This window comes from Thrips palmi, unplaced genomic scaffold (genome assembly GCF_012932325.1).
Source record: "Thrips palmi isolate BJ-2018 unplaced genomic scaffold, TpBJ-2018v1 HiC_scaffold_16, whole genome shotgun sequence".
In the NCBI taxonomy this organism is placed as follows: domain Eukaryota; kingdom Metazoa; phylum Arthropoda; class Insecta; order Thysanoptera; family Thripidae; genus Thrips; species Thrips palmi.
In genome coordinates, this window is record NW_023144625.1 from 2,744,818 (window position 1) to 2,766,682 (window position 21,865).

Here is a 21,865-nt window from a genome sequence, read left to right on the forward strand (position 1 = left end):
CAGGTTAATGTGAAGAGAACGAGTATTGTGCTCAAAATCAGTTTTTGTTAGCTACATGATTCAACTCTCTACGCACACAAGGAAAACCATATGAAATGTACTCATTTGAAAGATCAAAGCCTCATCTTTAAGGCGTAAATAAAGTATTTTTCATTTCACTTCTTGTTATATAGCCTGTTGTCACAGTTGGTGGGTGGACCAGCCGGTGTCATGTAGCCAATTGACTTGACATTCCATCGGCTGTCTTTGAATTTTAATCTAAGTGCTTAGTGCTTCTCATCCATGTCTGAGTCCTTGCGACTTGATTGCGCCAAACTGATACCTAATTTCTTGAACCAGCAATTAAGTTAGCCGGAGGAACCTTTAAAAGGGAGTCACATCATACAAATTGAAGCGGCTGAGTGACAAAAATTGTAATTCATATTTCTTTAATTCAAAACCTCACAGTTTTTCTGTTAACTGTGTCAAGGGCTATCTAATGGGAATATTGTTGGATCCATTTCTGTTGTTACAGACCTCACTAGACAATAAAATTTTCTGTTGGTCCTGCTAATAGCTGAAATGAAAAAGAAGGTGGAAAGAAACATTGATAAATGTTTGGAGAGCGAGGCCGTAGCAGAAAATGTCTCATAAAGCTCATAACCGTTGTGTTGAAACCTTAGGTTGAAAAAATGGAAAGAAAAATAAATAATTGTTTGGAGAGCAATAATTTCAGATTGAGGGAGAAGTACTAGAGACCAATCATACAGGGCAATGATCAGAAAAATGTTCAATAGTTCAAGTTCAAGTCCAGTTAGAGGGTGTGAGACTCGAAGAACACTTCTCAGCACTGTACAACTGAACTTGAACCATCTTGAACTGCACCATTGATCATTTTTCTTTCATTGAAGTGTATAATTGGTCTCTGCGAGTCTAGTCATGGTTAGGTTAGGTTCGCTTCCTCATAATACTTACATTGAAAATTGCATTTACAGATCCTGGGCGCTAATTATCATTATCGTAGGCTTCTTCGCCATGGCCGTGATGATAGCGTACCGTCGCCCGGAAGAGGCTGTAACAGTGCTATCGAGAGTAGCCGACATTGTCCTAGGTTAGTGAAAGCGGCTGCGGCTGCGCGAAACGCGAAAAAGGGGGAGTGGAGTGGTATTTTAGTAACTGGTTGGCAAAGAAGGTTGCCGACCGAAGTGAGGTTTGAGGTTCATGTTCAAGAACCTAACAAACCGAAGTTTGACGAAGTCACCACAGAAAAGTGGCGGGCTGACATCGCCCAAAAAGAGCAAGGGAGGCAAATCGCCAAGCAAGAGCCAGGGAGACTGTACAACAGCGCCGAGGAAAGAGTCCAGGGAAAAGAGTCCAGTTAAGGGCATTTCCAAATCACCAGTTAAGGGCATTTCCAAATCACCATCTAAGGGCATTTTCAAATCACCATCTAAGAGCATTTGTGAATCACCTTCAGTGCCATCCAGGGAATGCACCGGCAAAGGAGCACGTACGCCACTGAAGTTAAGCGCTCCTGTCAGGACACCACAGAAGGAGCAGAGCAAGGGACGGGCAAAGACACCCGTTAAGACCGGGAAAGAGGCTGTGGATAAACCCAGAACGCCTGGCAAAGCACTCGGATTCAAGTCACCGACGGCGGACAAAGGAATTTCCTTTCCGAACAGAGCAATATCTTTGTCGCCATCCAAGCAACCGAGGTTGAAAGACGTGACGTTGCCACAACCTGAATTTACCTATTCGCAAAATGAGCAGGCCATGACGTTTCGAGAACATCCGTTTACCTTTTCGCAGAAAAGGCACCTTCCGACCAAGCAGAGTCGTATGTCGGACTATGTGGAAAGTATCTCAGAGAGTGAACTGGCTGATATTCAAGAAGACATAGACCGACTGCGACAGGTGACGTCCCCGGCCTCCACTGTTGGCTCTGCCCGCAGTGCTTCACCCAGCATTTCCGAATGCAGCGAGGTGTCCATGTTTAAGACACCCCAAGACAAATCTGCATACAGGGCCCTCTCCTTCAGCAGTCCTTCAACATCTTCAAGTACGTAGAATTTGCAGGATCTGATTAATCGGAGTAAATAAGAGTGTGATCCATATTCCTTTCCATTGACAGGCTTTCGGCTGCTTCAAAGCCTCATCTCTGACAACCACCGTGATTTGGGGCGCCAACTGCGTCTACTAGAAGAGATTCTACGCAATGCAACTGGATCGATTCAGAAGATCCTGTCCTGTGTACTTCCTCCCATAGAGACAAATATAGCGGAAGACCTCCCACGTTTGCCATTAGAGGAGAAAGACGGGGAGAAAAAGATGAACGACCTTCTAAAACAGAAAGAACAGTTCAATAAAGTGGTGAGTTCAAACAATATAGTGCCCCACGTTAAGGATGTCAGTGAGTGTGCAAGGGCCGGCCGATACAAATGTTTTTTTTATCTCGCAGGTGACATTTCTTCACGGCCTCGGTGGCACCTGCGCTAGGGACGCAGTTTTTTCGGCGATGAAAACACTCTTCACGGACGAGTTTGCGTCAACGAAGAGTATGAAGGGAATACGGCGGACAGGGCAGCCGAAGAAGGATGCCTTTATGGGGACGCCTCTCTTCAAGGCAGTCATGTGTGAGTATTCTGATCCGTTTGCATGAATACATACGAGCCAACCCGTGAACACATCGTGGCAAGGCGGAGGGCTCTTCGCGGAATCTATTCATTATCTTCGAACCGCGTAAACCGGTTTCATTTTGAATTCCCCAAGACATTTTTACCTGAATTCAAATTTGGAGGCAGTATGCCACCGTTTACAGATTTAAAACTGGGTGTTGTGGTTTTGAAATTATGGTGGGGGTGTTTTTGCGTGGGCATCTGACCTCCATTTCAAACGTTTTGCCTGTAGGAGGCCTGAGCGAGGCGTGGGGGTCTTGTTTCGGGTGGAAATTGTTGTGTTGTAGGTGTATTGCAGTGGTAACCGTCTTCTTGTGGTTTCAGGTGCTGTGCGGCGTAGGTTCCGAGAGGCTACCGTCTCTGAAGTTATGGAGATGACTGGGAACTGGCTGAAGGACGCCCCAGCCAGAGAGCGGAAACGCCAGAAAAGGAAGGAAGACAGGGAGAAGGCCCTTCGGGAATATGAAGAGGATGGCACCGAGGTGGAGTCCGTGAACTTAGATTAGTTCGTGTCGATGTGCGTGTTATTCTTTACTTAATTGTGGCTGTCGACATAGGTTTCTTCTGTAAGTCTGTATCCTAAATGCATACTGGCCGAGCATATCTTTTGCCCATTTTTCTTCAGATAATATTTTGATGGTAGATGTAAGTTTTGTAGGCTTAAGGCAATTTATTTTCGCATCAAGGAGACATATTTGTATGGAGCATTGTATTGCATATCAGTCTTGTTTAGATCTTAAGTAGTTTTCGTCTGTCTGAGTGACTCCGTTTGTTTCATTGTATAGGCATAGGTCAGTGACCTGGAGGAAGAGAGAGGCTTACCTTCCCTTATAAAACGGGGAAGGCTCCGAAATGGGTCCGATCGGACGATCCGAAATTTTCCGGAGGACAGTCCGTCAGTCCCCGCCGGACAGTTCCGAAATCTTTCCCGGACTTGCCGGGAATCGGTCGAAAAGTACCACAATCAGAAGGATTTCGGGGAGTCCGACAGGGCTGGTCGGGCTCGTTCCGGGCCGTCCGAGACGAGTCCGGAAAAAAAGAAACTGGCGCTGGCCGAGGTGGGACTACTGTGGCTGGATTCGTTCCCGGGCCCCTCTCCTTTGGACTTTCCTCGCTGCTTGTTGTCGGCGTCGCTGACCACTGCGCCAACCTGAAACATGAGGGCCGGGCCCGCAGGCGAGCCTCTTCACCGGCGCGGCGCTCCTTCCTCCTCTCCGTGGCGAGCGCACCGCGCGCTATGCAAGCTAGAAGGGTGCGGTTTTCGACGCGCATCTTGTCTGAATCACCTGAATAGCGGGATTCGACATAGCAGCTCACATATTTTAAATTAGATCTTGCAAAATTTGAGCGGCTTTGGTCATACCCACTATGTGAAAAAAATATATATTCATGGAAAATTTCTTTGCTGTCATACATCAACAGATTTAGGGCATTACCGTATTGAACGAGTAATATTTTAACATGCTGCTCTGCATGTTACAGTTTGACGCTGCTTTTTTTTTGCAAAATAAATGTGTGTTCTAATACAGCGTGCTGTCTGATGACACTGTGTTTGTACCACTTTACCTGTGCAATCTGCACAGGTATAGGCGGGTTAGAGGCGTCCCGCCGGGGTAACCCGTCCCCTCGTGCGACCCGCGTGCGGCGGGGGTTTTCCCGCGAGGCAAACAATCCCTTTGGAATTATTCGCTACAAATTCTAGGAATCTGAGGCAAACAAGAGTAGGCCTAGGGTCATTCCATGGGGGTTCGACATACTTTTGCAAGTGATCTCTCCGATTCCGATGAAACTTTGCGAGCTTGTTGGCTATGGTCTGAAAGCCCCCAAAACCAATTTTGAGCAAAAAATACCGATTTTTGAAAAAGTTATGGCTTGCGTTAGAAATTTTGATTTTCGATGCAGACCTTTTATGAAAACGCTGTAGTTTCTTCAAAAATGAAGCTACAAAGCTCATTCTGGGCGCATTAGAAAGGTATTGAATTAAACTTTAAGCCTATTGCAACATTTTGACAAAAATGTTCAAATTTGACATACATTGAACAAAGTCAAAATTTTGAACACAATTTTCTCAAAAGTAGTATTTTTGATTTTTTTTCTTTTTTGATATGTTATAGTCCATACTTTAGTCTAGCAACCCTCAAAATTTGGTTTGAAAAAATTCATAAACAAGGAAGAAAAACGGTTTTTAGTGTTGCGATTCGGCAAATTTTCGCTAGTTGGAGTGGTGAGGAGAGCAGCATGATGCACATTTGAGACCGCAGGTTGTCGATCTCGAACTTCTAGTGTCACTTGGAACAGTTTTTTGGGGTGCTGAACTTAAAAATTAGATCAGTTTTCGTTTTCAAAATTCCCAGGGGCGGATCAAGGGGGGTGACTTTTCAAAAATCAGGATTTTCGGATGTTGCAACGCGATTTCTATGTTTTTTTGGGTGGAGATATCGAATCTTGAACGATGTTGAATGCAAGTTGGCCCTAAAGCTGATCTAACGTATCGTCAGAACATAAAAGTGTGCAAATAGAAGATCAAATAGTCCCCTAATGTGAACAACTTTGGCCCGTTGCAAAAAGTAAAGCTAGTGTTGTTACTCACACCCCTGTAGACATAAGAATCAACATGCGACATCCAAACATCTTGAATTCTGAAAAGTCACCCCCATTGACGCACCCCGTTATTAAGATTACGAGGGGCGGATCAAGAGGGGTGACTTTTCAAAAATCAGAATTTTTGGATGTTGCATATCGTTTCTCATACTTTCCTGATTTTCGAAAAGTCACCCCTCTTGATCCGCCCCTGGTAATCTCAATAAAGGGGTGCGGCAATGGGGGTGACTTTTCAGAATTCAAGACGTTTGGATGTGGCATGTTGATTATGTCTACAGGGGTGTGAGTAACAACGCTAGCTTTACTTTTTGCAACGGGCCAAAGTTGTTCACATTTGGGGGCTATTTTGATCTTCTATTTGCACACTTTTATGTTCTGACGATACGTTAGATCAGCTTTAGGGCCAACTTGCATTCAACATCGTTCAAGATTCGATATCTCCACCCAAAAAAACATAGAAATCGCGTTGCAACATCCGAAAATCCTGATTTTTGAAAAGTCACCCCCCTTGATCCACCCTTGGGAATTTTGAAAACGAAAACTGATCTAATTTTTAAGTTCAGCACCCCAAAAAACTGTTCCAAGTGACACTAGAAGTTCGAGATCGACAACCTGCGGTCTCAAATGTGCATCATGCTGCTCTCCTCACCACTCCAACTAGCGAAAATTTGCCGAATCGCAACACTAAAAACCGTTTTTCTTCCTTGTTTATGAATTTTTTCAAACCAAATTTTGAGGGTTGCTAGACTAAAGTATGGACTATAACATATCAAAAAAGAAAAAAAATCAAAAATACTACTTTTGAGAAAATTGTGTTCAAAATTTTGACTTTGTTCAATGTATGTCAAATTTGAACATTTTTGTCAAAATGTTGCAATAGGCTTAAAGTTTAATTCAATACCTTTCTAATGCGCCCAGAATGAGCTCTGAAGCTTCATTTTTGAAGAAACTACAGCGTTTTCAAAAAAGGTCTGCATCGAAAATCAAAATTTCTAACGCAAGCCATAACTTTTTCAAAAATCGGTATTTTTTGCTCAAAATTGGTTTTGGGGGCTTTCAGACCATAGCCAACAAGCTCGCAAAGTTTCAACGGAATCGGAGAGATCACTTGCAAAAGTATGTCGAACCCCCATGGAATGACCCCCTAACCAGGATAGAGAATACCGGTCTACTCGCCGTTATTGTCACATGTTCAAAAGTTCTAACGTGTCCTAACAAGATTGAGTGTATCCCGGTCACCCCTGCATCCGGACTGTATCGGACAGACCGTCGGACAGATTCGGACTCTCCGACAGCCTTCGGCAAATAATCGGGCTGTCCGCTTCGCCTGTCCCCGGATTCGGACTCGAAAAGTCGAGTCCCGGACAGAAAACGGACTGTCCTGGGCCAGTCGGACAGCTTTGGATGTGTCCTCGGCCAGTTTCGGATGATTTCGGTTTGGTAAGGGTTTTGCCCATCTGTTTTGAAATTAAACCTTAAATTCTTGTTCCTTTTAATCTCATTACCAATAATAGTGCACAAAAGATTATGGGGCATTTATTTCTGTATCATTGAGACATGGTAGTGTGATTCGTGTCGATGTGCGTGTTATTCTTTACTAAATTGTGGCTGTCGACAAAGGTTTCCTCTGTAAGTCTGCATCCTAAATGCATACTGGCCGAGCATATCTTTTGCCCATTTTTTTCAGATAAAATTTTTATAGTAGATGTAGGTTTTGTAGGCTTAAGGCAATTTATTTTCACATCAAGGAGACATGATTGTATGGAGCATTCCTATTGCCTGTCAGTTTTGTTTAGATCTTAAGAAGTTTACTTTGTTTCATTGTATAGGCATAAGTCAGTGACCTGGAGGAAGAGAGAGGCTTACCTTTTCCCCATTTGTTTTGAAATTAAACCTTAAATTCTTGTTCTTCTTAATGTTATTACCAATAATAGTGCACAAAAGATTATGAGACAATTTATTTCTGTATCATTGAGATATGGTGTGGCCTGTCACTGCTGCATCGCCTATGTACTAGGGGGCGTCATACTCAGGCGACCTTCGATTTCAGCATGCGGGTGTGACTCAAAATTTTCGTTTTTTAGTGCTGAGTTCAGATTCGTGTCGGGTTTTGCGATCGGACTGCGTCTTGATCACCCTACCCGACGATTTATGTCAAAAAGCGGCGAAAATTCGTTTTTTCCCATTGTTTTGCCCCCTTGAGTTCGGGGTGGCGGTTTCTCGACCAGATTGCCTTCACTCACTCCAGACACGACTCTTCCAACCACCAGAGTCCATGTGAGTCACCCCATTTGGAGCCTAGGCCTCAAAACATGCCAAAATTTGGTGAAAAAATGAAAATTTTCACCGTTTTTTCGACATTTTTGAGCCATTTTGAGCCCCACATCGCCCTCTTAGGTGACCTGTATGGACAAAAAGGAAGAAGGGTGTGTAGGAAAGGCAGCGCAGCGCCGGGGCATCGCCCGGGGTGTCGTGGAGGGCGGCTTTGAGTCGGCAAAAACAGGATTTTTTCGAAAAATTGAAGAAAATGGTCGAAGCAGCCGCCGTAGCTGCGGCAGCGAATGTGCAGGTCTTAGCTCGTTAAGCAAGTTTGCTGTGCCTACCCAGGGCTCACCACGAGGAGGTGCCTGCACGTCGAGCCCCGCCCGCCCACCCACCCGGGCGTAGCGTTTAGCTGCGTCTAACGCTGCTTTATCGGCCATCGAAATACAAAGCCTCTGGTTGAGAGCACTCCGCCAGACCCGCAGCATTGACTCCTCCCATGACCCCCTATTTTTTTCAATTTTTCGAAAAAATCCTGTTTTTGCCGACTCAAAGCCGCCCTCCACGACACCCCGGGCGATGACCCGGCGCTGCGCTGCCTTTTCTACACACCCTTCCTCCTTTTTGTCCATACAGGTCACCTAAGAGGGCGATGTGGGGCTCAAAATGGCTCAAAAATGTCGAAAAAACGGTGAAAATTTTCATTTTTTCACCAAATTTTGGCATGTTTTGAGGCCTAGGCTCCAAATGGGGTGACTCACATGGACTCTGGTGGTTGGAAGAGTCGTGTCTAGAGTGAGTGAAGGCAATCCAGTCGAGAAACCGCCACCCCGAACTCAAGGGGGCAAAACAATGGGAAAAAACGAATTTTCGCCGCTTTTTGACATAAATCGTCGGGTAGGGTGATCAAGACGCAGTCCGATCGCAAAACCCGACACGAATCTGAACTCAGCACTAAAAAACGAAAATTTTGAGTCACACCCGCATGCCGAAATCGAAGGTCGCCTGAGTATGACGCCCCCTACTATGTACGTGTCCCTACGGCAGGGGTTATAGTGCCTTGACGATGACAAGTAACGTGACAGCGACCAAAGTACGGTTGGCTGAACGTGGCTTTTTAATTTGACGTGGAGTGTCACCGCGATATGCGTGTTATTCTTTACTAAATTGTGGCTGTCGACATAGTTTTTTCTGTAAGTCTGTATCCTAAATGCATACTGGCCGAGCATATCTTTTGCCTTCAGATAAAATTTTGATGGTAGATGTAGGTTTTGTAGGATTAAGGTCATTTATTTTAGGATCAAAGAAACATGGTTGTATGGATCATTCCGATTGCATATCAGTCTTGTTTAGATCTTAAGTATGTTTCATTGTATAGGCATAAGTCAGTGACCTGGAGGAAGAGAGAGGCTTACCGTTTGCCCATTTATTTTTAAAATTAAACCTTAAATTTTTGTTCTTCTTATTGTCGGTAACAACGACATCTGAGTGTTAAATTCGGAGTAATAAAAATATAATATCTGGTCTCCTGCTTGTCTATTATTATGTACAAGGACGAACAAAACGGCTACCAATAAGGGGAAACGCCCGGAACAGGATTTTATCCCCCGTTGACTCACGTGCCAGCGCTACGTCGAATCTCGGTAGCGCGGTTGCGTTGGTGCAACCACAAATATACAGTTGGCCAGACGTAGCTTGCCACTGCTGCATCGCCTTTTTTTTTCACGTGGCTCTACGGCGGAGGGTACGGTGGCGCGACGATGACAAGCAACGTGACGACGACCTAGAGAACACGGTTGGCCAAACACGGCTTGTCACTGCTGTATCGCCTTTTTTTTCACCGTCGACTTACCTACTCTCGCTACGTCAATTCGAGGTAGCGCGGTTGCGTTGGGGCAACCACGAGAATACGGTTGGCCAAACGTAGCTTGCCACTGCTGCATCGCCTTTTTTTTTCACGTGGCTCTACGGCAGGGGGTACAGTGCCGCGACGATGACAAGTAACGTGAGGGGGACCAACAGAATACGGTTGCAGGAACGTGGCTTGTCACTGCTGCATCGCCTTTTTTTTTACCGTTGACTTACCTGCCATCGCTACGTCGATTCGAGGTAGCGCGGTTGCGTTTGTACAGCCACGAGAATACGGTTGGCAAAACGTAGCCTGCCACTGCTGCATCGCCTTTTTTTTTACCGTGGCTCTACGGCTGAGGGTGCAGTGCCCTGACGATGACAAGTAACGTGACGGGGACTAACAGAATACGGTTGGCGGAACGTGGCCTGTCCCTGCTGCATCGCCTTTTTTTTTACCGTCGACTTACGTGCCAGCGCTACGTCGATTCGAGGTTGCGCGGTTGCGTTGGTGCAACCACGAGAATACAGTTGGCCGAACGTGGCCTGTCACTGCTGCATCGCCATTTTTTTTTACGTAGCTCTACGGCAGGGGGTACAGTGCCGCGACAATGACAGGTTACGTGACGACGACCAAGAGAATACGGTTGGCTAAACGTGGCATGTCACTGCTGCATCGCTTTTTATTTTGACGTGGATGTACGTGTCACCGCGACGTCGATTCGACGTGGCGTGGTTGCGTTGGTGCTACTACGAGCATGTGGTTAGCCCAACGTGGCTTCACTGTTATTCCTGGGTGTTCAATAACTAAGCGCCTTAAGGCGTTTGCCTCAAAAACCTAGACGCCTTGATGCGCTTAGTTACTCAACGCCTAAGGCGTTTAGTTACTCAACGCCTAAGGCGTTGAATTACAAGACACCTTTGCTTGGCCTGTACCCACCACAACAGCAGTGGGAGTACTAATGCAATACAAGCTGCCTCTTTCCATTGCCTCAAGGCGTCTAACTACTATACGCCTTCCAAGGCGTTTAACTGCTAGACACCTTGGAGGTGTGCAGAGGCTGAACAGCTTGACTGTCTTTGAATACAGCCATGCCATCCCTTGTTTGAACCAAGGTGTTTAGCAGCTACGCACCTTTGAAGGTATCTTACCATTAAACGCCTTGCAAGGCGCGCAGCAGTTAAACACCTTGACACAATGGGCCAGGGCAGCCTGCACTGCTAATGTATGCATGGAGATTTGTCCACATTTTTCCATTTGTTTTAATAAGCTACACATACCTGTCAAAAATTAGTTTATGATGCTGAGTTGTCAATATCCAATTAAGGATGGAGACGGCTGTTGTCAATACGTGTGACCAAACCGCAGAATGTTTTTGTCAATGAATAGCAGTCATCACTTACTATTGTCCTAAAATTAACTTGAGTCTTATTGTTGGTTGCAAAGTAAATTAACACAAAGGCGGCAATATAAATTTGGCCTTGAAGGAAATAAGCACAAATATAAGTCCTTTTCTCCATTGTGAAGAATCCACAATGGACCAGGCGCTGGTGAGGTTGGGCTGCCCCAGTAGATGGAGACATTTTCAGAGTTTAGAGGCGTGTCAACATATGTGACGCAATGTCACATCCCCTTCGTTCGATTCGATTCATGATTTCACTGCCACGAGGCGCTCAAATTCGTGTGCAACAGTCTAAAAACGAAATAAACCTTGCCAAGAAGCACACACGAACTCGCACGTGAACATTTGCGACGCAACAAACAAAATGCTGCCAACCTATGAAATGAAAAGAATGTCTGTTTTTTTTTTTCGTTCTTGTCTTTTCATTTCATAGGTTGGCAGCATTTTGTTTTGTTGCGTCTCAAATGTTTACGTGCGAGTTCGTGTGTGCTTCTTGGCTCGGTTTATTTCGTTTTTAGACTGTTGCACACGAATTTGAGCGCTTCGTGGCAGCGAAATCATGAATCGAATCTAACGAAGGGGATGTGACATTGCGTCACATATGTTGACACGCCTCTAAACTCTGAAAATGTCTCCATCTACTGGGGCAGCCCAACCTCACCAGCGCCTGGTCCATTGTGGATTCTTCACAATGGAGAAAAGGACTTATATTTGTGCTTATTTCCTTCAAGGCCAAATTTATATTGCCGCCTTTGTGTTAATTTACTTTGCAACCAACAATAAGACTCAAGTTAATTTTAGGACAATAGTAAGTGATGACTGCTATTCGTTGACAAAAACATTCTGCGGTTTGGTCACACGTATTGACAACAGCCGTCTCCATCCTTAATTGGATATTGACAACTCAGCATCATAAACTAATTTTTGACAGGTATGTGTAGATTACAAGGTAGGTTTACGCCAGACCGCGTCTTGTCGTAACAGGCTTCGCGATGTCTCGCTGCCTGTTCCTCCAAACCGCGCCTGGCGTACCTACCTTGGCCTGCGGCGCTAGCCTGCCTTCGGCAGGCAATGGCTTGTCCATCGACGGTTACTTGTAACTTCATGCATGCTGGGGGGCCCCCCCAGACCCCCCCTCATTCTAGATCCCTTGTAACTTTTCAACTTGTCGGGGCTGAGCCCCCCAGACCTCCCTTCTTCAAGGCAGAAGTGATCTGTCTGCAGAAAACTCGATTTTTCGCCGTTTTTTAGGTGTTTTTCGGCTATAAAAACTGAACCAGTTGAGCTAGGATAGTGAAATTTCGCGTGTGCCGAGCCAAGGACATGCCCAAAAAGTGTGCAAAAATCTCACCGAGATCGGCCGAGCCGTTCAGGAGGAGTAGTGCGGACACACAGACAGACAGACAGACAGACGTACAGACAGACAGGAAAAACTTTTCAACCCCAATGGAGTAACAGGCTTCGCTATCGCTCAGCCAATTAAAACAAATGGAAAAATATGGACAAATCTCCATGCATACATTAGCAGTGCAGGCTGCCCTGGCCCATTGTGTCAAGGTGTTTAACTGCTGCGCGCCTTGCAAGGCGTTTAATGGTAAGATACCTTCAAAGGTGCGTAGCTGCTAAACACCTTGGTTCAAACAAGGGATGGCATGGCTGTATTCAAAGACAGTCAAGCTGTTCAGCCTCTGCACACCTCCAAGGTGTCTAGCAGTTAAACGCCTTGGAAGGCGTATAGTAGTTAGACGCCTTGAGGCAATGGAAAGAGGCAGCTTGTATTGCATTAGTACTCCCACTGCTGTTGTGGTGGGTACAGGCCAAGCAAAGGTGTCTTGTAATTCAACGCCTTAGGCGTTGAGTAACTAAACGCCTTAGGCGTTGAGTAACTAAGCGCATCAAGGCGTCTAGGTTTTTGAGGCAAACGCCTTAAGGGGCTTAGTTATTGAACACCCAGGAATAACAGTGTTGTCACTGCTGCATCGCCTTTTATTTTGACGTGCACGTACGTGTCAGCGCGACGTCGACGCGACGTAGCGCGGTTACGTTGGTGCAACTACGGAAATGTGGTTGGCTTATCGTAGTTCACCGCCGTGACAATTCCCTTGTTTTTTTTTGTGGCGTGGCTGTCACGTTGATGTGACGTAGCGAGGCGGCGCTGAAGCAACTAATCGAGGGCAACCGCCGCGACGTTGATGCTAAGTCGTTGACGGAGCAACGCAACTCCAAAGACTGAACCTCTACCTAAAAGGATTGTCCTTGCAGAACGGTTAGCTTTCTACAGGCACCGCAAGTGACATAGACTCTACGACGCCAGACTACGAAAACGGCCCGTAACGAAGGCCAACGTAAAACACGTTGTGACAACGTAATTTCCTGAAATCATGCCCGTCGGGGGGGCGGCAACGGCCTAGGAAGCGCGTGAAGCCATGCGCGAGGGAGGTGCAGGGGTTACTTATTTTGCTTCGATTGGAAGATCTAGCCCGTTGATTGCAAAACGCTTTGCGCAGATCAAAAGAGTACAAAATTTAAGTTGCATTAGGCCTAGTAGACTGCCCGAAACTTCCAATTCAACCGAACACAAGGGCGGAATCATTTACATTAACATGGCGCATTCGAGTTTTTCCAGAATTTTATGATTTCTCGGGTTTTTTGGTGTTTTCACTGCACCTTAACATAAAGTCAGGGGGAGTATCGAGAAGAGCAATAAGCCTACTGCACCCTAAATTTCAAGCCCTTTCCATTGGTGCAAAGCGTTTTGAAAAACACTGTCTAGTTTTCATGATCTCGAAGAAGTGCGCAACCTCTGCTCTGACGGCGCGAGCATCGCTTCACGCTCTTCCTAGGCCGTTGCCACCCCCTGGCCTGACGTACCTATAGGTATACCTTGGCCTGCGGCGCTAGCCTGCCTTCGGCAGGCAATGGCTTGTCCATCGTCGGTTACTTAACTTGATGCCTTCATTCTAGATCCCTTGTAACTTTTTAACTTGTCGGGGCTGGGGGGCTACGCCCCCCCAGACCCCCTTCTTCAAGGCAGAAGTGATATGTCTGCAGTAAACTCGATTTTTCGCCGTTTTATAGGTGTTTTTCGGCTATAAAAACTGAGCCAGTTGAGCTAGAATAGTGAAATTTCACGTGTGCCGAGCCAAGGACATGCCCAAAAAGTGTGCAAAATCTCACCGAGATCGGCCGAGCCGTTCAGGAGGAGTAGTGCGGACACACACACACACACACACACAGACAGACGGACAGACAGGAAAAACTTTTGAACCCCAATGGAGTAACAGGCTTCGCTATCGCTCAGCCAAAAAAGAAAGGCGATGCAGGATGATATAGTTAAAATTTAAAAACACATACCTTCTTAATCACAGTGGGGTCATTCCTTATAAGATTTACACGGATCTGGGTGACCTTTGACGATTTCGACCAAATTTGGCACGAAGGTAGCCCTAGTGGTCAGGAACATGTCCACAAATGTTTAGGTCGATATCTCAAGTGGTTTCGTCAGAATCGGCATTTTAATTTTTAACTCTTAAAAATCTTGTAATTTCTTCAAAATGGCTCAACAGGGCTCTTTTTTGTCCGATTTTTATGTGTTAAACGCGATAAGGAATCCGAATCTGACCTCAGAATTGGTCTAGCGTGATTACCAGTGCAAGTAAATTGCGAAAAACATGAAACTGAAGCCATATTTCACGAGCCTGCGTACCCTAGTAGAAAATCCAAATCTGCACTTCTGACCAAGCTAAATTGTACTTCATTTTATGGGCTTTCTATATCTGTATTCAAAAATAGTGGGTGTGGCCCTCCCTTAGGAGCAAGGTTACTAGACTGTCCCAGAAAGAAATCGATGTTCTGTTACTCATCCGCACACTTAGGGAAAGTGTTCCTTTAGTTAAAAAAAAAAAGACTGAATTCTTTCGCCGGGGTCCCTGGTGGGACGTTGGATAGGTTTCGGATGTCAGAATTTATCTCAATTTCGTCAGCACATCCGCAGCATACAATATACGTTCAAAAGTCGTCCAGGTATCCGAACTAGCCTGTCCGATTAGTATCCAACCTATCGCGACGTCCTGCATGCGTCCCCATTGCATCCTGGGCATCTTTTGCATATAAACCGATGCGTGTCCACTAAACATCCATTGTCATCCACCTTGTCCGACCGTTCTAAACATGTCTCTTTTTCATCAACCGTTCCGAATACTTTGGATTCAAAACCGTCCTAAATCTATCCGCACTGTCATGGCCATCCAAAAGCAATCCGCAGAGTATCACGGCATCCTCATCGCCCAAATGAATCAAATTCACATCGCGGTATCTAGGATATATGCCCGTCCCGTACGTATCAGGGCGCGTCCGCAGCGTCTTAGGCATCAAAAAGCGTCCATAGGACATAAAAAATAATCCTCGGCGTCCGAAATGTATCGGGTGCATCAGAATGTCTCCTTTAGGTCCAGGGAACATCCTTCACGTCCACGCGTTCATATTGCATCCAGACCGTCAGGAGTGTTCGAGATGCATCCAAGATGCATCCGTTGTGATCCAGCAAATCCGAGGCGGCCCTGCAGCGTCCGAAATGTTTCAGACGCATCAGTAAGCCCCGTTCAGGTCCAAAAATTATCCCTTACATCTACGAGTCAAAAAGGAATCCAAAATCGATCGATGGCGTTCCGGCTGTGTCCGGAAGGCATCCAAGATGCATCCAGCTCACCGACGGCCCGTTCAAGGCATCCTCCAGAGTCTGAAATGCATCACAGTGCATCAAAGGCGTCAAGCTGGCGTCGGTGCGTATCCTTGGCGTCCACCTGGCGTCGGTGCGTCTCCTTTGCGTCCTCCTAGCGTCGGTGCGCCTGCTTGGCGTCTCAGCGTCTACCTGGCGTCGGTGTGCGTATCTTCAGCGTCCACGTGGCGTCATTGCGTATCCAAGGCGTCCACGTGGCGTCGGTGCGTATCCCCCGCGTCCACCTAGCGTCGGGGCGTATCAACAGCGTCCACCTAGCATCGAGGCGTATCCACGGCGTCCACTTCACGTCACTTGAGTATCCGTTGGCGCCCACCTGGCGTCGGGGTGTATCGGTAGTGTCCACCTGGCGTCCGGGCGTATCCTCGACGTCCATCTGGCGTCGGTGCATATCCTTAGCGTCCACCAGGCGTCAGGGCGTATCTGCGGCGTCCACCTGGCGTCGAGGCGTATCCCTTGCGTCCACCTAGCGTCGGGGCGTATCCTTGGCGTCCACCTGGCATCGGGGCGTATCCACGGCGTCCACTTCACGTCGACGAGTATCCGTTGGCGTCCACCTGGCGTCGGGGCGTATCGGTAGTGTCCACCTGGCATCAGGGCGTATCCTTGGTAGCAGGGCGTACGGGTCATTTTAACATTTGGCGGCCCTTAAAAGGTGAAGGCCATGGCCAAAACCCATGTTCCGACCACTCATTGAAAAGATCTCGTCAAGATCTATCGAAATCTGCCATAAAAATTTTCAGTTGGTCACTCCCCCTTTTTGAAGATAGAGCTTATTTAACTCTATCTTCAAAAAAGGAGAGTGACCAACTGAAAATTTTTATGACAGATTTGGACAGATCTTGACGAGATCTTTTCAATGAGTGGTCGGAACATGGGTTTTGGCCATGGCCTTGACCTTTTAAGGGCCGTTAAAGGGCTATGCCAAGACCGACACCCACGTTCCGACCACTCTCTGAAAAGATCTCGTCAAGATCTATCGAAATCTGAAATAAAATTTTTCAGTTGGTCACTCCCCTTTTTCGAAGATAGAGCATATTTAACTCTATCTTCAAAAAAGGGGAGTGACCAACTGAAAAATTTTATGTCAGATTTGGATAGATCTTGACGAGATCTTTTCAACGAATGGTCGGAACGTAGGTTTTTGGCCTGGTTTTGACCTTTTCAGGGCCGCCAAATGTTAAAAACGACTCTGACACCTGTCGGATTACAAGGACAGGCCCGGAAACGAGGTGGACGCCTGGGATACGCGCTGACGCCTGGGAGGCGCTAAGGATGTGCCTTGACGCCAGGTGGACGCCAAAGATACGCCCGATGCTAGGGGACGCCAAGGATACGCCGCGACGCTAGGTGGACGCCAAGGATACGCCCTGACGCTAGGTGGACGCCAAGGATACGGCCCGACGCTCGGTGGACGCCAAGGTACGCCCGACGCTAGGTGGACGCCAGGATACGCCCCGACGCTAGGTGGACGCCAATGTACGCCCCGACGCTAGGTGGACGCCAAGGATACGCCCCGACGCTAGGTCGACGCCAATGATACGCCCCGACGCTAGGTGGACGCCAAGGATACGGCCCGACGCTAGGTGGACGCTAAGGATACGCCCCGACGCTAGGTGGACGCCAAGGATACGGCCCGACGCTAGGTGGATGCCAATGTACGCCCCGACGCTAGGTGGACGCCAAGGATACGCCCCGACGCTAGGTCGACGCCAAGGATACGCCCCGACGCTAGGTCGACGCCAATGATACGCCCCGACGCTAGGTGGACGCCAAGGATACGGCCCGACGCTAGGTGGACGCTAAGGATACGCCCCGACGCTAGGTGGACGCCAAGGATACGGCCCGACGCTAGGTGGATGCCAATGTACGCCCCGACGCTAGGTGGACGCCAAGGATACGCCCCGACGCTAGGTCGACGCCAATGATACGCCCCGACGCTAGGTCGACGCCAATGATACGCCCCGACGCTAGGTGGACGCCAAGGATACGCCCGGACGCTAGGTGGACGCCAAGGATACGCCCCGACGCTAGGTGGACGCCAAGGATACGCCCCGACACCAGGCGGACGCTAAAGATGCGCCCTGCGGGTAGACGGGTTGGACGGACTAAGGATGCTTGGCAGATGCTTCCTTGCATGAAGTTTAAGAGTATCCAATGCGCTTTGCTCCTAACAAGGAAGTGATGGCCGAGGGGCTTCAGCGGTCAACCAGCATGCGGAGGGTACCGGGTTCGACTCCCGGTAAATCAGCACCATCTTCGAGAAGTTCATCGCACATCCAAGCGACATCCAGCACGTCCAACCACCAGCCTTCAAGAAAGATCCATCTCATCCTCATCGGGAAGTCGTCCACTCATCTGGAGCAGAGAATCATCCTTCATCCGAAAGACGTCCAATACCCATCCAGAGCAGACAACACATCCAACAAGCATCCCTATCATCCGTCTCATCAACAACACACCCGAATCACATCTGATCACATCGGATGTAAAATGGATGCGATGTGGATACGATTCGAATCTTTTGGACGTGGTTTGGATGCGTTCTGAATGAAGAGAGGACGTCCGGAGGCGGACAGGACGTATTCAGGATGCTTTTGGGATGGTCTGGATACGCCCAGACGCCTTTTGGACCCCACATGATACGTCCCGACGTTAGGTGGACGCTCAGGATACGCGCCGACGCTAGGTGGACGCCCAGGATACGCACCGACGCCAGGTGGACGCCCAGGATACGCACCGACGCCAGGTGGACGCCCAGGATACGCACCGACGCCAGATGGACGCCAAGGATAAGCCTCGACGCCAGTTGGATGCCAAAGATACGCACCGACGCTAGGTGGACGCCGAGAATACGCCCCGACGCCAGGTGGACGCTACGGTGGTCGACAGGATACGCCCCGACGCCATTTGAATGCTTTAGAATACGCCCTGACGTCAGGTCGACTCCAACGGATATCCTGCAATGCTGGGTGGATACAGTGGATACTTTCTGATGCTGTGTGGAGGCCGAGGATGCATGGGGACGAATTCCAGACGCTGTAGGGTCACCGGCAACGGATGCTTCTTGGATGCGTTTTGGATGCAGCCGGACTTAGCCCCGACAGTTTCTGGATGTGCTTTGGACGCATTGGGGACGCAAAAGGTGAATATTGGATGTATTTGTGATGCATTACGATGCTCTTGATACGGTTAAGATGCGTTATGGATACGGAGGATATTTATACCTTCTGTGTCGGATACAGAGGGATGCCAGAGGGACGAATTTTGGGTATCAGAATCTGTCCAAAATGAGAAAAAGGCGATGCATACGGGACGTCCGAAAATCATCAAGAAAATCCCACCAGGGGTGTCTCGGACAGAAGTTAGAGGTCTCGCATCGGCTAAAAAGCGAAAAATGACGTTTTTTGGTACATTCCGCCAGATTGCTCCCGCGGGGGTACATCCTCCCCTCCTCCCGCTACTCACTTGAACGCCTAGCATGTTTGGGCTCCCTTTCTGCACAAAACCGACCCATCCCGAGCCCTTTCAAGTCCGCATAATCGACCAAAACTATTTTTTTTTTCTGAAAGAAAAAATGCAAAATAGGGTACAGGGGGTTCGAATTAGGGTCAGGTGTTTGTTTAGAAGGAAAGAGAATCACAAAAAACGTAGGATGGCGGTCATAGGAGTTAGCCTTGGCTAGTATGGATACTAGTATTGGTGCCACCTGGGCGGCCGAAAATTTGCGCATTTCAGTAAAACTGCCGTTTTTCGCCCTTCTCCGCCACTGTAACGCTTCCACTGTAAATCCAATCGCAATACTTTTCGTACTTTTTTGGCGATACGATTAAGTATTGCCAATAAACGGCCTTACAGAAAAGTATTGCCTTCAAAACGGCAATACACAAATGTATCGCCAACATTTGGGGATACCTCGGAGTATTGCCACAATGTGGCAATAAACGTTGAACAAATCAAGGGGACAAGTTCTTTGTTTAATGCCGTGATTTTGGCAATACCAAAAAGTATCGCAAAATTTTGGCGATCCTTCTATGTATCGCCGTTCTGAAGGCAATACTTTTCCGTAAGGCCGATTATTGGCAATACTCAATTGTATCGCCGAAAAATGTACTTCAGTATCGCCTTTGCATTTGCAGTGTTTCCACCGGCAAGCGTTAGAAGCATCGGTAAGCATTAGAATGCTAAGGGAGGAGAGTCTTGATGTCCCAAGAACCCAAGTGGGTGGCGTGGAAGCGGTGGAAAGCGTTACAGTGGCGGAGAAGGGCGAAAAAAGGGCGGTCATAAGAGTCAGCCATATGAGTATTGGTGCCGCCCGGGCGGCCGGAAATTTGCGCATTTCAGTAAAACTGCCGTTTTTTCGCCCTTTTCCGCCACTGTAACGCTTTCCACCGCTTCCACGCCACCCACTTGGGTTCTTCGGACACTGCTTGCCGAAGGCAGGCTAGCGCCGCAGGCCAAGGTAGGTACGCCAGGCGCGGATTGGAGAAACAGTCAGCGAGACATCGCGAAGCCTGTTACAAGACGCGGTCTGGCGTTAACCTACCTTAACAAGAGGAACACTTTCCTAAGTGTGCAGATGAGTAACAGAACATCGATTTCTTTCTGGGACAGTCTAAAGTTCACCCAGATCCGTGTAAATCTTACATCCTTACAGAACTCTGAAGACGGATCCAGGGTCCAACCCTCCCCCGTCCAGCAACCCACTCCCCCTTCTTCTATCCAACGACCCCCATCAACCGCACCCCCTTCTCCTATCCAACACCACCCCATCAACCCACCCACTGTTCCTACTCCATTAACCTCCCCCGTTAACCAACCCTCCCCATCTTCTGTGTTAAGCCGGCTGGGTCCACTCTCCACCCGAAACCTACCCAACCCCTCCCCGTCCTCTCATGGCTGTACCTCTTAGGCCGCTGTTCTTCAATCCCCAATGGGAGGCGTGGCCGCCGCGCCCCCATCGTCCGTGCTTCGAAGCCCGTGTACGTGGGCCTCACCGTGCTGGTCATCAAGCTCGAGCCCCTCACCGTTTCGTGCTTACCGGTGCGTCCGCGCGGTGTCTTCATGAGGTCTCGCAGGGGTAGGGGTGGATCGCGCCCCAGTGTGTCAAGAGCTCCTTGGCGTGGCAGCAAGTTGAGATTACGCTGATACGCTGTGCAACGCAACAAGTATACGATGTGTGCTGGCCAGCTGCTGACACGTGAAAGAAGTCATTAGTTTCTTTGATAAGCTTTTTCTTTGTATCTGTGTACCGCGGTTATTTTTCTTCTCTAAGTGCACTCTTTTTTCATTCAAAACTGTTTCTTTTTCTCGCTTCCTTTCCTTTATTTTTCTGACGAGTCACATTCACGAGACAGGTCGTGGTGAGCATGGATTGACACGGTCAGGAAGACAATCTCGGCCGCATTCAAAGGTTGATAGTAGAAGAAGCGTCCCGCCAGAAAAACTTCTTACATCTAGTGCAGGTGAACTTAGATATTCCGGAGATTACGTGTTGGGCCGCAAGGAGGGCAAGAAGAGTAGCCATGTTTGGACACATTTGAGGTTGTTTATGAAGCCACAACCCATACCCCTGTGAATGCAACTCAGTGCACTCTCTGTAAGTCTCTATTTCGTTACTCGGGGGACGGCTGCACTACCACCACACTGAGAATCCATACGCTATGAATATAGCGCCAATTGGTGCAACGCAAAAGCATTGCACATGTAGTGCATGCCTCCGCATTCCCATGCATTAGCACAGCATTTTCGCGAAGCGTTGCACGTAAGGTGCAATATTGCTGCAGCTTGAACGTGTGGTGCTGCACCACACGGTGCTATAATCATAGCGTTCGGAATCTCAGTGCATGGAGGGGGAGCGGGGGGCAACGGCGGCGCCGCAAACTCCTATCTAAGCCCGCCAAGATGAAGGTGAAGCAGGCCCTTGCGAATGCGTTCGCCGAGGGCCTGATGTCCTTCGCCGCCAGCCTGACGTCCGACAGCATGGTGGACCTGGCGCAGACCCTCCATGACTCGGCCATCGCGCCGGGCCGGCGGTCTAATCAACGCTGCGGAACTGATGCCATGCGCAAACGCATTGGCGCTGGAAGGGAATGAACAAAGGGGTGGATTCTACTCGAAGTGACACTTTTTCGCTCTGGAAGGCGATCGGTTTGTCGGATCGTCTTGAAAATTTCAGGATCGCTTCCGCCATGTCCTTTACACTCCGAACGATCATCGGAGGGCTTCCAACCCCTCCAGGGAGGAGCAAGGGGTGACCACCCTTACTGCAGGGGCGCCGCATTTCTCGGCTGAGACGTCTCACTGGACACTTGAGGGATTCCCCGTAGAGTTTTTACGCATTTCAGTGTAACCCC

The 21,865-nt window shown here is 48.2% G+C and overlaps 2 protein-coding genes across 2 annotated transcripts; both read left to right on the plus strand.

Moving 5' to 3' along the window:
- Positions 1-1,803: 1,803 nt before the first annotated feature.
- On the plus strand, positions 1,804-3,765 carry LOC117642014. Its single transcript, XM_034379778.1, has 4 exons — positions 1,804-2,041; positions 2,114-2,352; positions 2,441-2,615; positions 2,982-3,765. Exons 1-4 carry the CDS (start codon positions 1,822-1,824, stop codon positions 3,161-3,163), a joined length of 816 nt encoding a protein of 271 aa, XP_034235669.1. The 5' UTR covers positions 1,804-1,821; the 3' UTR covers positions 3,164-3,765.
- An 11,408-nt stretch (positions 3,766-15,173) lies between these two features.
- Positions 15,174-18,003, plus strand: LOC117642016. The gene is made up of 2 exons (XM_034379780.1): positions 15,174-15,552; positions 17,688-18,003. The coding sequence occupies exons 1-2, from the start codon at positions 15,188-15,190 to the stop codon at positions 17,692-17,694; spliced, it is 372 nt and encodes a 123-aa protein (XP_034235671.1). The 5' UTR covers positions 15,174-15,187; the 3' UTR covers positions 17,695-18,003.
- The last annotated feature ends 3,862 nt before the right edge of the window (positions 18,004-21,865 follow it).

Bases quoted from the DNA above. Each gene is read 5' to 3' on its own strand.
- LOC117642014 (XM_034379778.1), top strand. From the start codon at position 1,822: ATGTCGGACTATGTGGAAAGTATCTCAGAGAGTGAACTGGCTGATATT. The intron at 2,042-2,113 runs GTACGTAGAATT...TTCCATTGACAG, and splicing joins CAGTCCTTCAACATCTTCAA to GCTTTCGGCTGCTTCAAAGC. The intron at 2,616-2,981 runs GTGAGTATTCTG...TTGTGGTTTCAG, and splicing joins TCTCTTCAAGGCAGTCATGT to GTGCTGTGCGGCGTAGGTTC.
- LOC117642016 (XM_034379780.1), top strand. From the start codon at position 15,188: ATGTATCGGGTGCATCAGAATGTCTCCTTTAGGTCCAGGGAACATCCT.